General features: G+C 45.3%; 1 protein-coding gene across 1 annotated transcript; it reads right to left on the bottom strand.

Moving 5' to 3' along the window:
• Window positions 1–987: 987 nt before the first annotated feature.
• On the bottom strand, window positions 988–2649 carry LOC135827409 (uncharacterized). The gene is made up of 2 exons (XM_065339900.1): window positions 1992–2649; window positions 988–1756 (listed from the first exon to the last, which is right to left on the bottom strand). The coding sequence occupies exons 1-2, from the start codon at window positions 2523–2525 to the stop codon at window positions 1100–1102; spliced, it is 1191 nt and encodes a 396-aa protein (XP_065195972.1). The 5' UTR covers window positions 2526–2649; the 3' UTR covers window positions 988–1099.
• Window positions 2650–26123: the final 23474 nt, after the last annotated feature.

The raw sequence follows: 26123 nt of genomic DNA, 5'->3' as shown, positions 1-26123 counted from the left end.
CCAGAGCGCTGCTGTTCGTCAGGGGTCTAGTGCCGCACATCCAGCGACAGGTCATGCGTGAGCATCCACGTACCCTGGAGCAAGCTGTCATGGCAGCAAACACCGTGGAGCAGTCGTCAGGGCCACCGGCGTCGGGGCCACCAGCCAGTAGAGAGTCGCGTTCCGTGCCCAGCTTCCGTGGTCAGACTCAGGGCCTCCGCAAGCTGACGGACCAAGAGCGTGTCCAACTGCGAGCAATGGGACACTGCTTTGCTTGCAGGAAGCCAGGCCACCTCGCTAAAGACTGTACTGAGGGTGGACAGCGCTACCCAAACGCTGGTCGCCAGTAAGAAAGGGGGTGCGCTTACTGGCGACGACCCAAGCACCCACGCCGGTACCAGTCGCTAACCGGTTCGGAGCTCTGGAGGTTGAAGACGTTGCTCTCCAGGAACCTACGGAGCCGGAGACACCCATAGCTGTAGGAAATTGTCCCGTTGCAGAAAGGTGTCATGTCAGCAACGTCAGCGTCGGCAATGAACCTGAACATTATTTGTTGGATGAATCTGGTAATGACATTGTTCCACTTCAGAAGTACAAAACCTTGGCTTCTGCCCGCTGAGTTTTGCAGTTGAACTTCTAGTTTCACCTTACACATTTGTTGAGCTTATTACACTTTATTTGCATGGAGTTTCAGTCGTCTTATTGTGTTACTTCAGTGCGAAGCCTTTTTTCGTCTCGCACGTGTTTGCGCTTATTGTACTCTATTCCACTTGAGCATTTGGGTTATAAGCTCCTTCCTCTCCATAGGAGGGGGATGATGTAACAGTTTTCCCCTGTTCTCTATAACTTTACACTCCCTCGCACCTCATGCGTCTTACGCCTGTCTATTAGCACCTTCATTGGCGCCATTGCCACATGTATACTATCACATTTTGCATATAACTGGTCGAGGCACGCTCAACCAGGCCTCTTACTTTTCAAGTTTGATTAAACCTGTTACACGCTTGGTCTGAGAAGAAGAAAGAAAAAGAGGAGACACAGTTTTAAGGTGCAGCTGTAAAGATGAATATCAATCATATAAACGTGAATATGAGTACCAACATAGTAATGATCTTCCTTCTTAGAAAAACATCATGATCCACGCACACACACACGCACACACACACACACACACACACACACACACACACACACACACACACACACACACACACACACACACCACGCGTATGTAACGTACCCGTTCTTGTCCTTTCTTGTTCACATACGTAATCTCATCAATGGACGTTCTCCCAATGGCAGATATGATGTGATGAGAATCGTATCCCTTCAAGTTATGAAAGATCACAGGAATCTTAATCTTTAATGGCTCAATCCGCATGTTCAGGTTACAATGGTTGTGTGCTGCACCACGATAAGCACCGGTGATGTGACAGTGGTCACGTACACGATCGCTACCCAACGCTTCACCACAGATCCAACAGGAGACTACCGTTTCAAATTCACGTTGCTGACTTTCTGAAATGATCATTTGACCAGCATTACATGCTAGAAGCTCATCACGGATAGTCTCCTCCTCTTGCTCAAGTGACAGCAGAAAACAGAACATAGAATCTTCTCCACGGTAGAAGAAACGGTTCGTGACGACGCCATCAGATCGTACTACAATGTACGAACAGGAACAGGCTACATGCTTGTTCTTTTGGAATGTCGAATGACCGATTTTATTGTCAGCGGACAGAGGTTCTATGAAAGCCTCACAATCGGCATAGATCACCTGCATTTGAGAGAGAGAGAGAGAGGGAGCGAGAGAGAGAAGTAGGAATAGCAGCAGGGACAACACCGAGTAAAACAGCAGAAAAGACAGATAGAGAATTAGGAATAGCTGCAGAGACAACACCGAGTAAAACAGCAGAAAGGTGAACACTCAGAGTCAAGAAACATGTGCAGTAAAGAAAGAAAAAAAAAAAACAGACCACAGTGTGTTCACCTTGATTAAGTGTTCTACTTACAAATGGGGCTTGAAGCTGCTTGTTCACATTCCTGAACATCACTCTATCGCCAGCCTTTGGCATCTCCACCGTAGCTTCAGGATGTTCACTGCAGTACATCATATGATTATTCAATGCCTTCTCCGTGACGTGTGTTGAGAGACATCTGAAGCAGACAAAATGTGCTCGACGTGCTCCAGTAGCAACAAGACGACTGAATGACTTTATCCACACCCAGTGCTGCACCTCCACGTCATTGCGTTCGTCTTGGATGAGCAATACATTGATGGCGGTCTGCGGTTGCTGAGAAATTCTTAACGGATATATGACTTTCTCTTCATATCCGAAGACGTTGATGTAAAGACCGTCGTTCAGTCTTTCGATGACTGGTATGTCTTCCAGTTTTGCTGGAAACTCGATGCCGCTCACATCCACAGTATCCGCATGTTCTACGTACGACGATTGACGACATGGATGAGACTTGTCTGCCGAAAATTTAGCAGCCAGTATTGACCATCTAAAGTACGGATGACATAAGACATGGACAGGCGGCATACAGTTCAATCCATACACCGTATCACCACACTGAAACCCCACTGCTATACTTACAGTAAACACTTGTTGTCAGTGTTCTGCACGTTAACAATGGCCTTCTTCGACTTCAACTCCGGTGGCAAGGGGATGTACGAACTTCCTCCAAGTACACAGTAGCGTAACATTTCGATGTGTAAACAGGAAATCCGTTCAACTACCCAACCTGATCCATGACGAACGAAATCATCAAGACGAGCGTTGATCTGAGCTATCATCCTACTGAGAAGGTCCCTCAGCTCCATGGTGTTGAGCACCAGCGTTGTACTCGATCGGAAGAAGAATGTGTTGGAAACCATTTGTCCTGTAGCAGGATTCAGCTTCTGCATCACCACCTGAACTACCAAAGAACACTTGTACTGGCCCCATTGCTCAATATTCTCTTCAAGAAGCAGCTCCAGCGACGGTAGAACATGAGAGAAAAACTTTAGTACATCTGCAAACTCTTGATCAGGACAATAACTAAAGAATTGCAACAGATCAGATGATCTCACTACATCAAAAGACTGACGAGGTTTCTTCCGAAGGGGTTCCATCCTGAGCAGGGGTGGTGGCGGACAACCACACAATGGCTTGACAAGGTACCGAGGATCTATTTTTATAGGGTTTTCGTAATAGTTGAATTCGGAATAACTGGTTGTTTTTCAATTAACCAATCCACTCATCTCCCGCTGGAAACAATTAACCACTTACCGCACTTCCCGCTGAAAACATGTGACCAATTAGCGCACTTCCCGCTGAAATCACGTTCATCCTTTTATCGCGCATTGACCCATGTTCCACACTTCACAGTGAAATCAGTGCTGCAATGATGTACTGTGACGTCAATGCATGGATGCATGATCTGTGCATCTGAGGTCAAGATGAATCCGGTATTCCAGCAGCTAAAAGTTCGAGAAAGAATTGTTGTATGTCGAAAAGAATTATACGAGAGGAAAGCTAGAAAAATTCTACACCTCATGGACCTTTCGATTACGGACATAGATGGAAAACTAATTGACTTATGTCAATGGAAAGATTCCAAACCCGAACCAAAAAAGACACGGCATGGCGCGAGCAACGTTTTGGTTTTTGGCGCGCACCGTGTTCACCGTGTTCTCCAAGGTCGTCACCTTCCCGGAGGCGGGACCCGGCGGGACGGGACTTGGCGGGACCTATAAAACCTGATATAATTTCATTTTTGGTTCACAATTCATTTTTGAGTCCATTGGATGATCGAGTACCGTCTCCAGAATTTCTCTCTCTATCAGATCAAAGATGTCGGCCTGGTCAACCTCCGAACCATATGTAGAGAAGTTCTATTTATTTTCTTGTAGTAATAAAGATGAATTAACCGTTCAGTTACTCACCGATCTGGGCACAGCCTACGAGCTAAGACCCATGCTTCTTCACCCGGATCGGGTGGACTTGACTCCCATGGAGATTGCGGAGTATCTGTGCAGGGTGTCGACGCGCGTTCTCGTGAGCGGTGAGAAACACCAGCGTCTCCCAAAGATCGTTGTTGATGGCGTAGAGGATTATGGATCCTCATCATGGCGGGATACAGGCAGACTGCTCCGCTGCTGGGACGACGGGCGAAGATCGATGTACAACGTGATGAAGGCTGCAGGTGTTCTGGATATTGTCGAAGAGACATTTGCAAATGGAGAGCAGATCGAAGCTCAGGAACTCATCCGTGTCATCAAGGATCTCAATGAGCGCAAGGTCTTTCGAAAAGACGTGGATACACAAGCGACGACGAAATCTGTCCGCCTCTCAGTCATGTCGACGAGGATAACCCGTGTTGTTGTGCGTGTCGGCACGATCGACATTGACGATGAAGGATATCCTAAGAAGATGCCGGAAGTCTCGTGTGATTATGTAGTAAGCCGGAAAATGATCCGAAAAATTGAAATTACAAGTCAAAATACTGCAAAACTATGAGTTCTGATTAATATAAAATTGGAAAAAGTGAGATAACATTGACATTTGAAATAGTAATATTTTAGACATCGGAATGCAATATTATGATGTAGGGCAGGACATATTACCCACCCCTAAAAATCAAAATTAATGATACATGCAGAATTCCAAATCATGACACCATATTACCTTATTGTTTAGGGTAGAGCATAACACCCCAATACATATTTTCAATAATACCCCCTTTTTTTTGAGGTAGGGGCACCCCCTGGCACATATTTTTATCCGCAAAAAAACCGGGCCAAAAATAATTTTCACCGCAAAAATGGGGTACTATTAGTACCCCATTTTTCAATAATACCCCATTTTTTGGGACCCGGGCGCCCCCTGGCCCAGAACCCGCTCGTTACTTCCTACTGGGGTGTCACAACAGAGGACTGCTGCAGCAGGTGGCAGCTCTTTACCAGGGCGGCGAAGTACTTCCTCAGTTAACAAAAACTTCGTGATGAATTTTGATTAATATGAAAACCCTTAGAATAGGTCAAGAACAGTTTTTATCGACTGCAAATCACTGGACGAAGGTGATTCAGCCAATATACGCCTTTACAAGAGAAACTGTTGGCGGAATGAGCAGAGAGTTCTTGGCTTCTTTGATCACACTCCGCTGATCTTAATGTCGCCGTCGTTCAAGTCAGTTGGCTTTCAAGCTGCGTGATCCGCCGGGATGGCGATTACTCATTTCCACCAGGGAGTCGTAAAACTATTTTACGAACCCCTGGTCTGATCTTCGCTCACCAGAACTCCGCGAAGCGAGGAGTAAAGAAACAGCCAAACTGATTCCATTTTCTCTGATGGATACCCCTGCCAGCACTGAATGGCACCGGCTTTGCAAGTCCAGTCGACTTTCTTCAGCCACGAGACTCGCATCAGACTGCAGGCTTCTGAAAGAATGCATGGTCACCAGGATTCGAATCTGGCGTTGTGCAGGTTGAACAAGAACTTGAGTTTAGAATTCTTTTCATTGAGCCGTGCGATCCGAGCAGCTCCTTGTCCACTCGCTCATTGTGTGGGCTCGCTGCTTCGTTTCGTCGCTCTCTACCACTCTCCAAGTAACTCAGTGCTAGAGTAGTAGAGAAGCCAAGCATCGCAATATCCTTTTGGAGAAGTGGTATCTCAGTTTAGCTCGCCATGACTGTCATCATCTATGTTTCCATAGCGCAACCATCCATGCCGCTCGGCTTGTTGTGCAAGGTCGCTTTCCTTGAATCGTACCTCTTTCATGGCATTCAAGGGAAGGCCAAGAAAGTAATTGCGACTCATTTCACGGCAGTTTGTGCGCAAACCAGCCACTCAAAAATCCATCACGAAGTTTTGTTAACGGAGGAAGTATTAAAACCTGGGCCTTAGATGAATTCAATAAAAGTCCTTTCCTTTCAAGATAGCCATCTAGAGTAGTCAGGTCCTCACACAGTCGAGTAGTTACTGTTTGACATGAATGGCTACGGACATGGAAGGTTATATCATCTGCGAAGAGTTTGTTAGATGAATGCCTGAAGCATTGTGGTGCATCGCGGATGTATATACAAAAGAGCAGTGGCCCAAGGACAGAGCCTTGAGGGACACCTCTTGTGCATGGACGGGCATCACCGCGTGCCTATCCTACCCGAACTCTCTGAACGCGGTTTGTTAGGTAGCTTGCAAACCATGCAAGGGTGGTGCCAGCTATCCACATATTCTGCAGTTCATTGATTAGGCCTTGATGGTTCACTCTATCAAATGCATTGCTCATGTCGGCAAGTACTACACCACAATACTCATTCTCATCAAGAGCCTTCAGCCATTCATCAACAACTAGGGCCAGGCAGTCCCGAATTATTATGCTCTGATTTTCACCTTCGAAAGAAAAGGTGTCAGCACCGACGCAATCCACACAATCAAGTGAAGTCAATTTAGTAACCGAACGTTTTCGTTCCATTCTAATCATGGGTTAATACAAGGAATAACGGAAAAAATCCCTGTATTTTTTCCATTATTCTCTGTATACCCATGATTAGAAGGGAGCGAAAACGTTCGGTTACTAAATTGGCTTACTTGACTGTGTGGATTTGCGTCGCTGCTGACACCTTTTCCTTCCGCTTCCAAGCAGGACCTGAACCTGTTACCCTCTGTTTCTTAATCATGGGCTTAGACCATTCCACTATGCCTGCATGCTTCGACCCACAGTTAATTGGGAACTTATGGCCTGGCACGAGGAGAACATGGATGCAGTGAATGGGATTTTCGGTCTTTGACCACTTGCTAGTGAGCTCATCTACTCAAGCTGCATCTGCGCCTTGATCCCTGAAGGGTGGTTGCGTTCCTACGGATGCGGAAAACTTGGTTTCCAGCCGAGTCTCACGCGAACCGTGAAATTAAAATGTATTGACACATTTTCGTTTGAAATTGGACATGCCTCCAATAATTTCCTTTTTTTTTGTTATTTCAGGAAAGGTTCAACAGAACCAAACGTGATGCCCTACTGACTTCGGAATGGTGGTAATCATCTGGAAGGTGGCGATTGCTGCCAGGATAAGATCTCTCAGCTCTCTGCTTGTTCCGTCAAATGGATGTTTACATTTCCGCTTTACGTTCGGGCACTGTCTCTGGAACCCAATATTTTGATGTATTTTCGGTGTATGCATACGTTGTTGCATGTGTTTGTGGGTAGGTGTGTGTGTGTGTGTATGTGTGTGTATGTGTGTGTGTGTGTGTGTGTGTGTGTGTGTGTGTGTGTGTGTGTGTTCGTCGGGTTCCTTGACTGTGATGCTGTTGTTGAACATATTCGTTGGCTGATGATCCAGCAAGAGCATAACTGTGTACATTGCCTTCACATCAACTTGACTGTACATCATTAACAACTTGTTCATTTCACTCTGCTCGTTGTCCTTTGTACATTTCAATTTTTCATTCCTCAAAAACTCCTATCACTGTTCATTTCTATTCCCTGTGTCTACATTTCAAGAGAATGTAATGGAAACATTCGTTTCGGAGATAATCCGTTCTGCTAGTCTGATGTTGATTACGTCGAAAGGTTTTTGCAGGATTGTAGCCAAGGATGATTACCATTATCATGAGTGAAGGTCTCTGAGAACTCATGTCTGAAAGCTGGTCATGTTGGCCCAACGATGACTTTCATTGCCTGTTTCCGCCACCTTCATACTGGAATGAACTGGAGCATGTTCAGTCTCTGTTTCTGATGTGGAAGGACGGAGCAGATTGTCTGTCTCTGTGGATCACCGAACAGTACAGTTGGATGATTATTGGATCTCACGAAGTGACTGAATCTGAAGCGGCTGAAATGTATCTGCACAGCGCTTTCTTTCTGAGAATCGTTGTTTGGTCTGGAGACAAGAATGCATTTGGATATTTGTCCGAGGACTGCATGGCTTCCCATACCGCATGTTAAATGCGAAAGATAATTGTTGTTCGGTTCAAAAAAAGGACGCATGGGTCTGTCCGGCTATTGTGAGCTCTCGCTAGTCCATTCCATAGCACTTGCTCTGGATTCACTCACTGGAATATTCTCCAGTATAGGCCAAGAAGGTTAGAAAACCTATTGGTGATATTCGTATGTATGTTATACTAGTATTTCCGCACTGTACCGCAGCTTTCTTTACTACACACATGTGGGTTATAATAATAATAGTTTATCTACAATCCAGTATGATCTTCTGCCAAGAACGTCCCCGACCTAGGCCCTCAGAACGACGTTCTTGGGTGGGCAACATCACTTAATGTTATAGTTCTAAATCTTAAAATTTAGCGCAGGATTTTAGTGATCACGGTTCCAAATGCATGTCATTGCACTCCACCTTTGGCATGCCCCCCCCCCCCCCCCCCTGTTCTCGTTACGGTTCTTTCGAGCAACATTGTATCCAGCCAGTGAGATATCCGAGTCCAGAGTGCCATTTCCTAACTTAGTCTCTGTGACAATAGCGATGTCGACATCGTTCTGGCAAACTGTATGCTGCAGGTTACTCATCTTGTTTGTGATACTGAACGCATTTGTCACAAGGATCCGGAGGGATGGAGCCGGACCTGCTGATGCACTTGGAAATGCAGGTAGAGGGGTGGGAGTGTTCAGCAATGACATGGTAACAGTAGAAATTAGAATGAAAAACAATAACAAACAAAAACGTTGTGAGTGCATAGAGAAACAATGATTGCATGGGCTACTTACGCCAGCCGGGCTTCCGGCTAGGGGGCTTTCTGCCTGAGAAACTTGACAGCTTCTTTTTGTCTTGCCCGGAACGTTTGTACTCCGGTGATATGGATTGCCTCTGGCGTTTGGATGCTTTTAAAGCGTGAGCAATTAACAGCTCGGTTCGGTCGACATCAGAAGAAGAAGCAGGGGCGTCGGTTGATCAAGGAGTACTGTATTCTACGACTCTCTGGCCAATAGATGCTGAAAACCGCGAATTATGCTAGTTTCTCCAAAACAATGCCTCATTATGCCGGGGCAATGCCCCCCCCCCCCCCCCCTCTCTGCAAACACCTCCATTATGCTAGTGCTAATGCTAGCACTACCCGCTGATGCCTACTTCGCACCTGTGCTGTGGTGTGAGCTCCCATTGACACTTCTCCTCCCCCCCCCCCCTTCGTAGCGAGAGGACTTATACGTACACCTTTTTGACGGAATGCTCTGTATTATAAACTGCTCCTTTGTTGCTGGCACAGTGTCATTGTTCAGTTACCTGATGATGGTCATGTGCCGAAACGTTAAAAAAATGGAATTAGTTCAGATTTGCAGTGAAACTGGAATGGGTGTGTCCACCCAAACTTGTTTTCTACGTCTTTTCACGTACATTGAATTTGAGCATGTGCAGTGTAGTAGAGAGAGCACTGGAAAGATTTACATGTATCGGATCGTAACAAATGACGGCTCATTGGAAGGCTGGTGAGCAGAACCTCCCGCTGATATGTCGTTTGTCGCGATAGGACTAAAAATACATGAGCGCCGAAACTCATACCGTGGACGTTCTGAGACTATCTTCAGCGCTTCAGCGCCGTAGACGTCTACGCACTTTCAGCACAGGTGCGGCATACTGTCCCAGCTTGGGGATTTCTCCGTCACACGGCCCATGCGCAACAGGCCTTATCGCCGCAGGCACGATGAGGCGGCTTGTGAGGCGCATGCAGGTATCGTTGTTGTGCCTGTTTCATCCTGGACACATTGGATGGACATATTCGACTCTCAGGTTTCAAGGGAGCCCAAGATCGTAAACATCAGCGACCGGTGAGTTAAGTTATGAAATTTTTTGAACAACCTTTAGAAATGTAGTCATGTGCAGAAGATGTCTGTTTTGTTGGACTGTCCAGAAAGCTACGAACGTTCTGATGTGAAGGTCGAAGACTTGGATAAGGAGACATCAGACCAGGAGTCGTAACTGGGGTATTTAACAAAATAAAAAAACATCTGCAGGCTTTCTGACAAAGCTGTATTATGCCCCAAAGCATAATTTTTGTCTAAACCGAAAGATTATGCCGACCTTACACGTTGGAATCCGTATAATTATTATGCCGGAGCATAATTTTTTGACGAAATCCCAAGATATGCCAAATATTATGCCGGCATAATCCGCCAAGGGCTAGGAGACAAGGGCAACGCCAACTGCACTTACCTCCTTCCTATTCTATGAAAGGCCTTAGACCTGTGGGGATTGCCCTATTCAAAATTTAAATAATAATAATAATAATTCTTCGCCTAACATATTCACACCAATAATTATGTTAACGTTTTCAGTGTCATTAGTTGTTGTCTTCAGACATGACAATAAGTACCTATGCAATGCATATTTGTCATTCATGACCCTGATGATGGGCCAGGCCCGAAAATTTGGTGTAACGTTAATCTTAATTTTATTTTTAATCCCAGTGAAGAAACCTTTTTTTGGAGTTGAGAAATGAAGTTTGCTAAATGTGTTAGTGGCTACGTTGGAGTTTCCAATTAGAAGAAAGGTTTAACCTTAGTTTATTCATTGCATGCGTCCACACAATCACTGGAAAATCATGCAAGATTTCGTGTCATACGCTGGGGCGACAGGGCTAGGGCCAGTAGGGGGCACAACGCCTCGCTGGACCCCTAGCCCTGTAGTTGCACATGGCTTTCCCTAAAAAATAGTGGGCTTGCAAGTCCGAAATCCTCATCCGTCAGCAATACGAAATCCATCACTGCTAGCAAAGCAGCGACGCCGACGACGAAATCCATTATCGTTTCCACTTTGTTCAAGGAAGCGGAAGGATTTTTCCAGCGGTGCTGCGACCCACAGTTAATTGGGAACTCGTGTCCTGGCACGAGGAAAACATGGATGCAGTGAATGGGATGTTTCGGTCTTTGACCACATGCTGGTGAGCTGATCTACTCACCTCCCACCGCTCTAGGAGCTGCATCTGCGCCTTGATCCTTGAAGTTGAAGGGTGGTGGCGTTCCCACGGATGCGAAAAACTTGGCCTCTATATAGAGAAACCGAGTCTCACGAGAACCGTGATTTTTTTGGACAAGGAAATAGCCAGAAAGCTAACGCCCGCGTACGCACAGGTACGCGACGGCCAAGAAAACACCCTATGCCCTAACTATGGGGTTGAGTAGAGCTGGTTTTGTAATCCCAGAATGCAGGCCCTTCATGTTCGCCAGACTGTCGACGCCAAATCGCCAAATCGGGACTTTCCTGTCCGCCAAGTCCGCCAGAGGCGCCTACTACACCGCCAGTAGGAACCGGCAGCATTCTCTTTTGTCGACGATAGAACCTCCTGGCCTGCTTGTACCACGACACTAGAAGCCAAGCATTCACTTTTAAAACTCTGTCGATCAGCATTGATCAAGTTATCGTTGCTGTCCCAGAATACGTATATCGGAGGAGAGCTGTCGCAGAATACGTATATTGGAGGAGAGGAAGGAGAAGGTCGTGCCGATCCATATCTGCAGGTGAGTGATACATAAGGATGTCCGTTGCTAGACCTATCTCCTGTGTTAGACTCCTGTAAGTGCACTCGTAAGATCTTAAACATTTATTTCAAGTTGCGAATGTGTTCCTCGAGTAGTGCTTATGTCTTACTGTCTAGAAAAACATGTGGGCGCTGGGGGTGGGGCGCCGATAAGTTTGGCGCAGTATGACTCGTGGAGGTGTTGTTTTTTTGGAATGGCGTCGATACATGAAATTTCTGCCATTTTTCAGTAAGAAAGCTTCCTGTCGAAGTTAGGCCTCAGCGGCTAATGCTAGTTTTTTGGGCAAAAATGCTTTTGGCAATGCTAGTTATTTTGGTTGCTAATGCTAGGTTGAGTGCTCGTTTGGAGCATTAATGCTAGTTTCAGCACCAATAAAAAGGAAAGAAAATGGTGTGCAGAAATACTTTTTCGGATGGTCTTGTGTCTAATTTCATTGTAGACACGATCAGATGAAACAGGGCACCATGGTAAATTAAAGATAGAAATGCGATACTAGTAGTCGATACACGGTGGACAATGTCTGGCAACTATCTTCGTGTCCCATTACGGCTTGGGAACTCACAGCTCATGGCCGAGCCGACCACGGTTGTACTGGAGCATGAGCTCCACTTCCAGGTGGTCTGTCAGTGTTGAGGCTTGCTGGCTGCTCGTTGCTGCTTCAAGGAGCGAGAAAACTCTCTCGGCAGCAGCAGATGATGGCGGCACAGTGATGACGATCCGGGTAGCATTCTGCCACACAGGCAGTTGAACTTGGTCTCTCCACCAAGAAAGGCGGTCTTGGCCAGGTTGAGTATCAGCAGCAGCAACATTGTAGGCTGCAAGCTCCACCTTGAGCTGTTGGATAGTGCCATCTTTATCCAGGGGCGGAAAGGCACGGAGACCATCCACTAGAGCGGGATCTGGATTCGTCTTAGCAACGAATATTGGGCAGCACAGCCTGGCAGCCTTGTATGCCAACACATTGGCAAACAGCGGTGAATCCTGATGGTTGAATTTTGTGAGGAAGTAACGAATTGCCGGACGCACGCAACCATTGGCATGCTCTTTCAACTGGTTCTGGCGGCCAACATCGCCGGGTGCAATGTCCTTCACAAGAGCTTCAACATTGGGGTAGACTGCATCTTGGGCAGCAGTAGCCACCTCTTGCAAATGAGTGTATGCATCCACACTCAACATGCCGTCGCCTTCAATGATGTAGGTTTTGCGGACGAATGGTTCCCCAAAATCAACGGTTGCAGCCAGCTCCATACGAAGCATATCACAGCTGTCAGGTGCCGTTTCGTTTTGCAGGATGGAAAGGAGGCGGCGACAGGCATTCGGGCTTGATTCACATTCCTCCAAGAAGGGCTGAACATCCCCAAAGTATTTGAGCAGTTGTTCCAGCACTTCCCACAAACTCCACCACCTGGTTGCACTGTGAGACTTCGGTGATACACCTGTCCGTGTCTTCCAAGCGAGTTTAGTGGCATGACTGCGAGAGAAGAGACTGACCCACCATTGGCAGAACTCATCCAGGGTGGGGGTATCAAAGTGGTCTCCAATGTTGTTCAAACTGTGGGAAGCGCAAACTACATCCATGGAACTCGGGTACAGCAAGTCTACAACATGCCGCACTGCAACCGTGTTAACAGATGCTCCATCACGTACGAAGGCAACTGGCTTATTGGCAGGTATCTGAAGGAATGTGCTCAGGCAGGCAATAAGTTCTCTGGCCATCTCCATTCCTCGCATGCTTTTGGCTAGCACATGCATTCTCACCAGTCGTTGCTGGATGCACCATGATGCGTCCACGTAACGAATGATGATGGCGAATGCCTCGCCAAGATGGGTGGTACGGTCGAAAATTACTGCAACATGTTGTGCTTGCTTGATTTCCTTTTTCAGTTTCTCCAGCTCCTCCTCAAGCAGGAAGGGAACTAGCTGAGCCATATGTGAGCTGTGCGTGAGGTTGAGATTGTTATTCTCCAACAGTGGGCGAAGATGGTCAATCTTCGTAAGTGCCACACCAGCCTTCAAGAAAAAACTCAACGACATTGGCGACCTCGGAGTACGGTCGTATCACCTGTAGCCTTCGTGAGACCAGTACCTTTGAGCTCGTCTGCTTTCTTCTCCTGGTAGACCTTCCAGGATTTCGTGGTGGTCGCTTGGTGGTTCTTGGATTTCACTCATCGTTCTTTCGACAGGAGATGGTGCTTAGAAAGCACATGGGACCTCACAATACTCTTCTTTGTCTGTACGACAGTGCGACACACGCCGCAGAAGAGCTTCCCGGCTGATATACAAAGATGTTCGTTCGGAAATTCCACTATTCTTTCATTGGGATTAACACGAGGTGCACGTGTCGATTTTCCTTCACGGACTCTTGTTCTATTTTGACTCTTTGGCTTACATGACCGGTTGAACGAACGATCTCTAGCAATGATTGCTTCCTTTGCCTTTGGTAATGCGTTGGCCACATCATCATCATCATCATCATCATCATCACCAGTATCTAAATCCGTCTCGTAATCATCTTCTTCCTCTGAAGGATCAGAGTCAGAGAGGACAATTTCAGTTGCCTCCCCACAAGCACTCATGACCAAGGTTTTGACTTCCGAAACGAAAATAACAAGCGCAACAGCAGACTTCGCATGTCTTCTGTACAAACTTAAACTAACAAAGTCATCAACTCAAGAGAGAGAGAGAGAGAGAGAGAGAGAGAGAGAGAGAGAGAGAGAGAGAGAGAGAGAGAGAGAGAGAGGTCTCCCCAATGAAAACCTTGAAAACGGTGTGTGTAGCGTAGGTTTGGCGCTTCCAAATAGGCACCCTTAGCATTGAGACGATAACGCTAGCGGTAACGGAATTTTGACTGTGGCCGGACCAAGAGTACCCATTTTGTTACTGTATGGCATATATGCACCCTTGAATCCTGTTGTGCACTTGCTGTGTGCCAGAAGAGGCCCAGACTCCATAATTGGTGCAAACATTACCATATGGGTCATTGCAGCGTATGCCTTGGAAAGGTTTTTAGCCCTCAGGCCCCTTTTAATGCTTTTTACCCCATAAAACCTGCTTGCAATGCTAGAGCAATGCTAGTTTCCAAAAAAGGCCTTTAATGCTACTTTTAATGCTAGCATTAGCCGCTGAGGCCTAGTCGAAGTGTGTCTTGCCTGGATTTTGCATCTTATCTATGCAGTCGACTATATGCAGTCGACAATTTTGTGCATTTTGCAATTGCAGAAGTATAGCACAGATTTCTGTGCATTCAAGAATGGAATATGTAGTCCGTGAATAAATCTGGAAACACATACACATAGTTCCCAGAATGCGATACATTGCCCAATAGTATAAACTAGGGGTTACCGCAGTGATCACGGACTGAAAAACATAAAAACTCTCACTGTGAAATTCGTGTTGGATTTTGTGAATTTGATTGTAACATAGATAAACACAATACATATAAACTGCGAACGAAGTAGCGGTGAGGCATCCTGCAGCTTCATAACTCGAAGAGAATTGGCGAGCACACATGCTCATTCCCTGGGCACTGCAAATTCACAACTCATTTCATTTCATTGTTTCATTTTGCCCGAGAAGCAGCAAGGAAACCCAAGCGTCGCCACCGAGGTAATCCGTGTTGTGCGTTTCTGAAGCTGCCGTATAAGTCGGACAGGGTGCATCACAGCGTCAGCAAAGCTATCCGGAAGCACAAGTTACCGGTCCGGGTGGTTTACGAGCATGCGGGTAGCCTCAAACGTCAGCTCTGTCACTCAGCACAAAGTCCGCCCAGCTGCATTAAGGAGCCCAACATCAGAAAGACAAAGAGAAGAGGACGCCCATTGGGGCCTAGTCTGACTTGTTAGTCGGGTGGAGTGAAAATATGTTTGAAGAAGAATGTGATATACCGGCTGCAATGCAAGTTGTGCAGGGAAAAATACATCGGAGAGACGGGTCGCACACTGGAGACAAGACTGGAGGAACACAACGGTGAAGCTCGTAGGCGCACTGTGGATAAGCCATGGGGTGACCACATGCGAGCTAAGCATGCAGGGATCAACCTAGGTATTGGGGACAGCATCTTCTCGGCAGTGTCTGTGGTTGCAAGAGCCAGTGACAGGGCAAGCCGCAAATTGCGAGAGGCAGTGGAGATCAGAAACGAAGGCCCAGAGATCAACACCAGTGCTGGATGGTCATTACTCTAAAACAATCACACCACACTGTCTATCTATGTGACAGTATTTACTGGAAACCACTGATATGGTCACATTCGTGAATTGCTTGCGAGAAACGTGTTCAGACATTTCTCAAGTTATCTGGTGACATCTGCGCTGTGCTGACTTATTACCAACACCCAGCATATGAGCCAGTGAAAACTTGTGATCTTTCACTAGTTTTAGACATGTCATATTTCTAGCACTGAGGTGACATATTTAGTCATAGAAATATTATCAACACCTAAGAACACCAAATTAGTGTATATAACTGCTCCTTGGCAGACTTCCACTTCATATTGTATCCTGATGATGGCAATTTGCCGAAATGTTGAAAATGATTCTGTGAAATGAAATGAGTTGTGAATTTGCAGTGCCCAGGGAATGAGCATGTGTGCTCACCAATTCTCTTCGACATATAAACTAACTAACATTAATAATAATTTGAAACTCGGATGTTGAGCCATAAATAAATGTAAAAGAGAAAAGGACATATGGATACGAGTTTAGAGTAACTCTCCATCACTGTAACATGATACTATATACAGTCAGAAAGTGCAATAACTAGGCACAAAACTGACAGAGTACTGAGACATTCGACGTCCTGACACCTAACTTTAACACATCTCCGTAGCGCTAACCGACAGCCTTCCAACTTGGAAGGTTCAAGGTTATGGAAAGACCAAAGAGGGGAAGGCTGTATATAGTATCATGTTACAGTGTTACAGTGATGGAGAGTTACTCTAAACTCGTATCCATATGTCCTTTTCTCTTTTACATTAATAATAATAATAATTATTATTATTTCAAATGGTGAACGGTACTATTCGGCCAATACAATGTAAAGAACTCTTCCTCTCCTCTCCTCTCCTCTTGGTTGGTGTGTGTAATGGCTACCGAGGGTAGCAGTGAGTCGGCTGTGAGAGTGCATGGAGGAGAGGAGAGGAAGAGAGTTAATAATAATAATAATAATAATAATAATAATCAACGCAATAAATAGAGTAAGCTGCGCACTCAGTACAAACACCATAAGCAAAACTTGTTTTCATGTATAATAAATAAGCTTGTTCCTAAACGTTTTCGTCGCCATCTCATCAGAGGATTACTGGCAAATCAACAAAAGCTCTTAACTCAATATATATACGCACAATACGCACAATGATATCGTTGAATGGTGTAATGTTTCTTTCAGCTCTCATTTTATCGCGCTAGTTAGGGTCTAAATTATTACTTGCATTGTGCGTATATATATTGAGTTAAGAGCTTTTGTTGATTTGCCAGTAATCCTCTGATGAGATGGCGACGAAAACGTTTAGGAACAAGCTTATTTATTATACATGAAAACAAGTTTTGCTTATGGTGTTTGTACTGAGTGCGCAGCTTACTCTATTTATTGCGTTGATTACATTTTTATCTCCACGGAAGCTTAATAATAATAATAATAATTGAATGCGCGAAACATGATCAAGGCCATCAATACGTATGCTCTGCCGGTTATGACATATAGTTATGGAATCGTAAATTGGACCGAGGCTGAAATCAAGACCACAGATCGAGTGACAAGATCAGCCTTGACTGCGTCTGGATTTCACCACCCCAAAGCCTCAGTCAACAGGCTCTACATGAAGAGGGGAGATGGAGGCCGGGGCTTGGTCTCTTGTGAGGATATGCACGGCCGGAGCATGTGTGGCCTGGCCCGCTACATGAGTACCAGCCCAATAGACAGAATAAGCCTGCTTTATCAGTATCATCAACAAAAACCTACAACAAAAAGCCACTCAATAACTGCAAAGGCCGCTAAGTTCCTGTCGAGTTTGGATCTGCCAGCAGCTGGACCAGCTTTACCCAATAAGCATACCATTAAACAAGCGTGCGCTGAGCGAAAATCCAAAACACTTTCCACTATGCCGCTGCATGGGAGATATTGGAGCCGATTGGAGGAGAATCGCCTAGATAAGGAGCTTACCTTCATGTGGTTGAAATCAAGGACACTGAAACCTTCAACTGAAGGCATGATTATGGCAGCACAAGACCAATCCCTCAAAACGAAAAATTACCAATACGCCATAATGAAGTCAATTCCTCGAACTGATGCCAATTGCAGGCTTTGCAAGGGCAGCTTAGAAACAATTGACCACATTGTCAGTGCCTGCCCAGTTCTGGCTCGGACCAGTTACATTGAACGACATAACCGGATAGTAAAGTATGTGCACTTCGAAATGTGTAAAGCACGAGATCTACCTACTGGTGCTTCACGATTCGACCACCAGCTCAAGGCATTGGTCAAGAGTAATCAGTATCGCCTCTATTGGGAGTATTCGGTCCCAACTGACCTGAAACTATCAGCAAACAGGCCCGATCTGCTCCTTGTTGATGACAAGGAGCGCATCGCCTACATTATAGACATCAGCGTTCCTGGTGAGAACAACATCAATAAGAAAATGGCTGAAAAGCGCTCGAAATATTATGATTTGAAGCGGGAGATTTCGAGGATTTGGTCCCTCAACCAGGTTGACGTGGTCCCTGTGGTTGTCGGTGCCCTGGGAGGCTTGGTGGGGGAGACTCCTCAATGCCTTCGGACTGTGCAGGGAGGAGACCTGGCTATTGTGCAACAGGAGGCTATACAAGGTTCGATTAAAATACTGAGAACTATCCTTAACATGTAGATGCACCTCTGCTGCGTTTGCATGTTCAATAGCTAAGAGACTTGAATAACGACTGATAAAGACTGATATTTCCTTTGTTACTACTCCCTTCATTGGTTGATGTATTTTGCCTGTCGCTGCAAATTCTTTATTATTGTTTTGATGTTGGAGTTCGGATTGAGTTTCTTTCCTTTCTTTCTCTTCCTTCAACTAGTTCTTGTCCCTTTGGTTTTTAGGTTTTATTTATTTATTTATTTTTGTTTTTGTTTTTTCACTTTCTTTTTGCTGTCCCACCCATGGAAATATTTCCCGGTGGGTCTGGCTTATCGCCTTCGAAAGAAGTGAATAAAGGAGAAATAATAATAATAATAATACTAATAATAATAAACACAGCTCGAATCTTCCCTGAACCTGTTAGACAGGAGCAGCGTCGACACATCTGTCAACAGTGTCAAGGCAAGTTAGTCTATCTCCTACAAACTGCAAACTGCAAACAAACAAACCAGTGAATAATAAAAGAAAAGAAAAAGGACCAAGGAACTACAAGTTATGCTATAATGTCCACTAACACCATCAGTTCCTAAAAATCAGCTCATACGACGAACAAAAAACGTACATGAGAGGTTGTCTGGAAATATCGACCTTCAGGGATCCCCGTGTTTTGCGAGAAGATCAAAATCAAGATAAGAAAAATGTTGGAAGGAGGTAGCAGTCACTCACCCTCAAGTGTCGAAGAGTAGTTCGTCAGGGTGCGCACAGCACGCTGTCGACCTTGGCACCCTAGGCTTACAAGAAGTAGGCTATTACCTTCCCAGACGGGACACGGGAGTGTAATAGCAGTTCAGACTTATGAAAACATCTGTTTTCATGTTTTGATGTGGAGGTGAGAAAATTATAGTTTGAAGTTGGCGGACAAAGTATCTACCACTAAACGAGCGAGGCACCACAGTGGGCTTGGTGACGGCTTGGAATAATCGCACTGTAGAAAGATTACGAATTGCGGATTCAACTTGTCGGGCATGCTGGCTCTCAGTTTCGTTTCGTGCGCAATACGACTACGACTGTCCTGGACTCGCAGGATCGCATGGGGAAAATAAATGTAGGACTCGGTAACCCAGCGATCCTCTAATATGTGGCCATTGCTCTATATATGGTCAAATTGTTCAGAGACTACTATACATGGTCACTCTATATGTGGTCAGTTGCAATTTGTCTTGTCTATATATGGTCACAAACATATGGCATGCAGCATACACATAATTATACACGTACATATGACAGTGGAAGTTCCGTATCGGAAAGGACTGGGAAGAAGTGAAGAGTTTAGGTACAAAACGGAGCATGTTCATTCCATAACGTTTCGGGGATGACCAAAAAGGATTCATTTCATGTGTAGCTTGTCCGTGAATCCATATTTAGCCACATTTCAAATGTGGCTAAATATGGATTTTGGACGTGGCATTCATTTTGTCCTAAAGGTGCCTCCACACCTATCGATAACAATAAGCTCGAAATCTGCATCGCACAAATACGGCGCTTTCTCTTCAAGGGGTCCTTCGAGCTGAATCTAGGGTGTGCTGTATTGTGCTTAGAGCTTCTGATTCAATTGAGACCAGAAGCCTTTTTTTTTGATGAGCACAATCATGCTCAAGCACTCGGCTGGTCAAGGGTAGCAGGCAGATGACGGGGGTGATGCAGAGTATGGATGCTGATTCGGTCACAGGTGCGTCACTCACGGCACGCTTACTACGGTATTGACCGTGCCACTTTTTGCCCAAGATACCCCGTGAATCAATAAAATACGCTGATCTGGAAACTAAATTTCCAATATTCTCGGCTCGACCACTACTCTCCCCCACGAGTAAATTGTACTTCAAATGGCTGACCGTACCACACTAAAATACCTTCCAACGCCCCTGGGTCATCACACCTGCAAAGAGAAGAGAAGTTGCAAATTCAAATAAATACAAACGACAACACCAAGTACAAGCATAGGAAGGAGACGCTCTGATAGCACTGGCAGCCTAGCATGGCCAAGGTCAAAGTTGCATGCACAGAAGGCCGTCGCTGGGGTAACACCCCGTTTATTGTTTCTGTTCACTACGCCAGAACTCTATCATAGCCTTTGTCTCTTGTATCTGCCTTTCTATCTCTTTCCCTTCTGCTTTCGTGACATAGCATGAGTTTATGGCGCTGTTCATAGAGTATAGTTAGATAAACTGTGTTGCTCAATTAATTCTGGTTGCATTAGTCCAGTTTGCGCCTTGCACCATTTCACAGCCCGCTGTTGGCAGGTCCAGGGCTACGCAATGCCCCACTGCATACTGGGTGACTTAATCAGTTTTCATTAAGCACCACTGAACATGTATTGTATTGTGTGTTGCTGTTTGTGATTTGCAGATTATCAAGCAAGATGGGCCGGCAACTTGGGTTGACGGTACCCATCATCCTGATGATCATGTCTTTTCGTTATGGTCAGTTCAGTTTGGCTGTGCTTTGCAAGTTTTGGTGGGTTTCTGGTACATTGAAATGCGGTAGAATGACGATTATCGGAACGGAAACGAACCGAATAATAAATATTCCGAAATTCCAGTTCGCATTGAATTGATTGGATGAACGTGATTTTGTTGCTATTGCCCCCCCCTCCCCTCCCCCCCCCAAAAAAAACCATTCGAGCGGTGCGCAATATGTTTCTCTAACGTGTTGGATCTATAGAATCATATTCATGAGCTAGAGTGTGTCTAGTTCGTGTGGAACTACCGAGGTCATGAAGGAATTGAGAAACACGAGGGAATATACATGTCTTGTGTGATTACTCCCTTATCCGAACATTCCCATAATCTGAACCCCTTGAGACAGCCCACACCCGAGGAGTGCGGATGATTATCAATCTACTTTTAAGTCATTGACGCTCTCAGTCTGTGGGTGTGTGTGTTTGTGTGTGTGTGTGTGTGTGTGTGTGTGTGTGTATGTGTGTGTACGTGTTTGTGTGTGTGTGTGCGCGCATGCGCGTGTGTATACGTGTTTGTGTGTGTGTGTGTATGTGTGTGTGTGTGTGTGTACGTGTTTGTGTATGTCTTAGTTTGTGTTCGTGGTTGTGTAAAAGAGAGTGTATGTGTGTGTGTGGGGGGGGGGGGGGGGTTGCAGCGGAGGCATTAGTTAAAAACACTTAGCGTGAGCTTGATGTTTGAAGGCAACATTCAGCAGTCTCTGCCGGCATGATGACTATAATCTAGCTATGAACATAAGCCACTACCAGCCTAGTCATAACTTACAAAGTTCTGTCAGCCTCTTTTTCCCTTTCAACTCCCACTAGACTAGTTTTTTTTTCAAAAGCAGAAACCGTGAAAATGCTACACATGTGAAGCAAAAGAAAAAGGCCCAACCCTGCCCTGCCAGCTATTTGGGCTTGCGGGGGTCGCCATGGCAAATAATAACTGAAGACTGCAAAAGTAATGATGGGAAGTGCCAGCTTCGGCAGCAACTAGGGAGGCAGTAGGAGAGACCGGTGCATGCACAGCGAAAACAGAGCGGCTACCACGCAGGCACATGACACTTGCTCTGAGCTAGACTAGACTAGTTTTAGTGTCAATCAGCCTATTCTGCACTCAAAATCTGAATTCAATTCTCGGCAATCGGGTTGATCGGCAACATGATGTTTTTCCAGAGTTAAACGGGAGCTTGCAGCAATGTGCTGTTGCTATTCTGAGCTGCAGTGCGGGTGAGAATTGAGTGTCACTTTGCTTATTGCGTATGCTTCGTAAAAGAATAATAATTATAATTTGGATACTGAGCCAGTAATAAATGTAAAAAAAAGAGAAGAAAACACATGAGAATGAGTTTATAATTGCTGCATAACTCGTTCTCATGTGTTTTCTTCTCTCTTTTTTTACAATTATAATAATTATGTCCGAATTTCGATGTTCCTATCCCCAGTCAGTGAAAATGCAGACCTGTAAACCCAAGACTTGTTCAGTATATTTCAGCAGTGAAGGTGGTGTGTTGTGGTCTCCCCCGACAACTGATCTCGAGTTCCCAGCAGTACTAGTCCATTATCTTTTCGGAAATGCCTAGAAACCTTATTATTCACTAAACGTGCATTGTGTGTGCATTGTGTGCTCTTCTGTGTTGTTCAGCATTTGCGGACAGTACAGTTACAAAACGTAAGTGAATATAGTCTTACATACACTCAAATGGTTCTGTTCACACCGTTTGTTCTTTTCCCATATTTGGCCTATTTAAGCGAACTGTTTCCTCGCACGTTGCATTTGAGTGAACTAATTTTCTGTAGCACAACCAGTGCATAGCCCTACTGGTCGAAAAACCTATTTCAGTTTATCCCATACCTGGTATTAGTTTAATTTAATTTTCATTATTGTATTGGTTTGGTGAGACTCCCATGAAAGGTATCCATTTACCTCTGGAGAATCCGTAAATAAACCAACTGAACTGAACTGAACTGATATCAAACTAGCAGTAATGGCCAATATCATGATTCAATGGCCTGGAGACCAAGTTTTGGGTCCTTTGAGTTCTCTACCGTAAGCAATGAGCACTCCTTTATTTTGCAATGCTGTTCAATAAAATCCGAGCGTGTGGATCCAGTTCGTGCTCTGCGCCATTTCACACCCCTGTGTTTGTAGATCTAGGTATGTGCAGTGGCCAGTGTGGCATTGACTTGCGTTATTGTATTTCATTGAACAGCAGAATATGTTTGTCAAATGGAAGGTTGTACAGGCTTTTCATGTTTGCTGATTTCTCAGTGGCAGCCATGATCCAGTCACGTGCCAAGCTAGGCATGAAGCATGAACTCAAACACGACTAGCTAACTTTGTCTAATTAGTCAATGTCTGTGACAACCAAAACTCCAGTGGCATGGCCTAGTTTCCAGTATCCCTCCAATGTGGAATGTTCTACAGGCATAACTGACAGAGTGGATGAAAGAGGTCCACCAAGGGATTGAAAAAGGATTGGAAAGGCCAATGTTTGAGTGATATCGGAATTTGGCTGTGCCTATCCACTCACAATAATTATGTGTGGTTGTTATAGACAAGGTTCAATTCACTAAATTCTGTTTTTGTGGTCTTGTTTTGGTGCAGAGTCGCTTTTTGCATGTAAGTTACTGTATGTTTGTTCCCATCTTGTTTTTGATTCTTTCCTGGCCAATGTAATTAGGCTGTGCGAGGCAGTGCGCATGTGTGCATATACCGTATTTTTCGGAGTATAGTGCGCACCTTTGTATAACGCGCACCCCCAATCTTCATTGGGGGTGCGCACTTCAATCTTCATGGAAGTACTTGCATTTCATATTCGGAGCAAAGTGCGCACCTGCGATTTAGGGCCTAAAATAGCACATCTAAAGTGCGCACTATACTCCGGAAAATACGGTAATGGTGGATCAGTACTCTTGGGTCCGGCTGGCCAGGGAGAAACACAAGCTTCAGCAAAACCAAAGAACATAGACATTGCGAAATCCACTCACATACCGACTCAGCCGTTAACCTATCTTGAATACAGACCCGGAGCCAGCTCCTGGAAGGCGGTACCACCCCAGAACTGCCGCACTGCCGATCATTACCCTGAGCCGGAACACAAACAATAATACGTTATCATTTTGGTCATCTTTTGTATTTTCATTACATGATTGTATCGGTTTATTGATATTGCCCGTACAAGAGGCTTCGTAAGTCTGAAAAAAAATCATTACCCCATGCCCAATTTCAGTATCTTGGGATGATGAGTCTTTAGCTCTATATGCTACATCGGATCAGGTTGCTTTGCTAGGAACATATAAATAGACGGCATCGTAGTCCTCACTGGACAGCAAGAACAGTGAAGGAGGGAGAGGGTGGGGGGGGGGGGCTCTAGCAAAGGGTTGTATGAAGTTAGCTATTAGCCTGACGTGCCAGTGGCACCGACTCTGAAATGCGTTCAACTGCAGACAGCTACCTTTTTATCGCTGTAAGGCCACACCAAGTTAATTCTATGTTTCGCGTAGGACATTTTCTGGAAAAGGCAGGCGGGCGGGCGGAAAAAACAAAAACAGAGGAAAACAAAACTCCATTCTATGTGTACTGAGCCATGTTGCACACAGAATAGCACTACTAAACTGTCGCTAATATCCAAAACGACAACAAGTCGCCACAGGACAGCTGGCAGACTGGGCTGGAGCGATACAATAATAAATTTCATGGATGGCTCCTTCTGCACTTTGACATGAGCCGAGTGGAATTCCGCTCTATCCATTGTCAAGGATTCGAAAAGGTACGCGCGCGGTAACCCGAAACATAGAAATAACTTCATCACCATCATCTGCGTTGCCAAAAAAATAATAATAGTAAAATCTAAAAAAATAAAATAATAAACGGCATTATGCAGCTGTGTAAGCAGTAGATGCACAGTGCGACTGCCAGGCAGCTCTGTCAGATGCCAACTGGCAATTCTCATGCAGAGACATACCAGTCCACGAAACGATATTGTCAGCAAAGGAAATCTTCGGACGGCCACGCTTTCTCTTATCATCCACGACACCAAACATCACGTCACGTACAAGCTCGCAGCCAGATGGGCGGCATGTGTGCCCGAAATAGGTCAGTTTGCGTATCTTGACCCTGGCTAGCAGCTGTTTCTGTACTCCCAACCCCACCAGGATACTGTCATTTGTGCACTTCTCCATCCAGGATACTCTGAGCAGACGTCGGTAGCACCACATTTCTGCTGCCTGTATTCGTCGTTCAGCTGTCTTCCGCAGAGTCCAACTCTCAGCTCCATACAGCAGGACAGACCACACTAAGGCATGCGTTATCCAGATTTTCAGCTGTCTGGAGATGTTGTGGTCTTTCCAGATGTCAATTAACTGCAGCATACGCTCTTTCGCCATGGCAATTCTTGACCATATATCGAGGCTGCAATCACCGTTTGTTGTCTTCCAGGATCCCAGATACTTGAAACTGCTCACCTCTGCAATTCGTTCTCCGTCGACCACAAGTGGCATTGGAGCAGTATCGTTTGCACCAGCAGTACAGGTTCTGATATGCATGATCTTGGTTTTGGACAGATTCAGTGACAGGTCCTCCTCTCTTCCAGCGTTATTAACAGCACTGGTGAGGGTAGACACTTCTGATGGATAAGCACACAATCCCGTGTCATCTGCATATCGTAGGTTTGACAGCTGGCGTCCTCCGATTCTCACACCGATACTGTCCACATCAGCAACACGCATAACACTCTCAGTGTACAGGCTAAATAGATGTGGGGACAAAATACAGCCCTGCCGAACACCCTTCTTGATGGCGAACTCCGGCGAATGCGAGCCATTCCATCTGATAACTCCGCTCATCCCTGTGTAAAGATTCTGGAGCAAACAAACTATGTGGCGAGGGAAACCAAAATCCAAAAGGCAACCGAAAAGATGTGAGTGGTTAACTGAGTGAAAGGCTTTACGATAATCGATAAAATTAATACAATGGATACAGGATTCTGCCATTCAAGAGATTTTTCGATAATGATTTGCAGAACACAGAGCATATCCACAGTACTGCGACCGGCTCGAAAACCAGCCTGCTCATCTGGTAACTCAGCCTCTATCTTCTTTTTCATACGATTCAAGATTATTGTCAGAAGGATCTTGCTTGCATGTGACATCAAAGCAATGGTCCGATAGTTGGAACACTCCTTAGCTGATCCAGCTTTGGGTATCAGGATGATTTCTTGACGTTTCCATGCTTTTGGCCATCTCCCTGTTTTCCAAATCTCCAAACAAAGTTTATCATGGTAGGAATAGAACACAAACTGAGGATGCATGCTGAATCAGTTCCGCCACGATCCCATCAAGTACAGC

The sequence above is a fragment of the Sycon ciliatum genome, chromosome 11 (genome assembly GCF_964019385.1).
Source record: "Sycon ciliatum chromosome 11, ocSycCili1.1, whole genome shotgun sequence".
NCBI lineage: Eukaryota > Metazoa > Porifera > Calcarea > Leucosolenida > Sycettidae > Sycon > Sycon ciliatum.
Note: the sequence above shows the minus strand (reverse complement) of the source record. Positions and strands in the feature narration are given on the sequence as shown.

Bases quoted from the DNA above. Each gene is read 5' to 3' on its own strand.
- LOC135827409 (XM_065339900.1), bottom strand. From the start codon at position 2,525: ATGCCGCCTGTCCATGTCTTATGTCATCCGTACTTTAGATGGTCAATA. The intron at 1,757-1,991 runs GTAAGTAGAACA...TCTCAAATGCAG, and splicing joins AGCAGCTTCAAGCCCCATTT to GTGATCTATGCCGATTGTGA.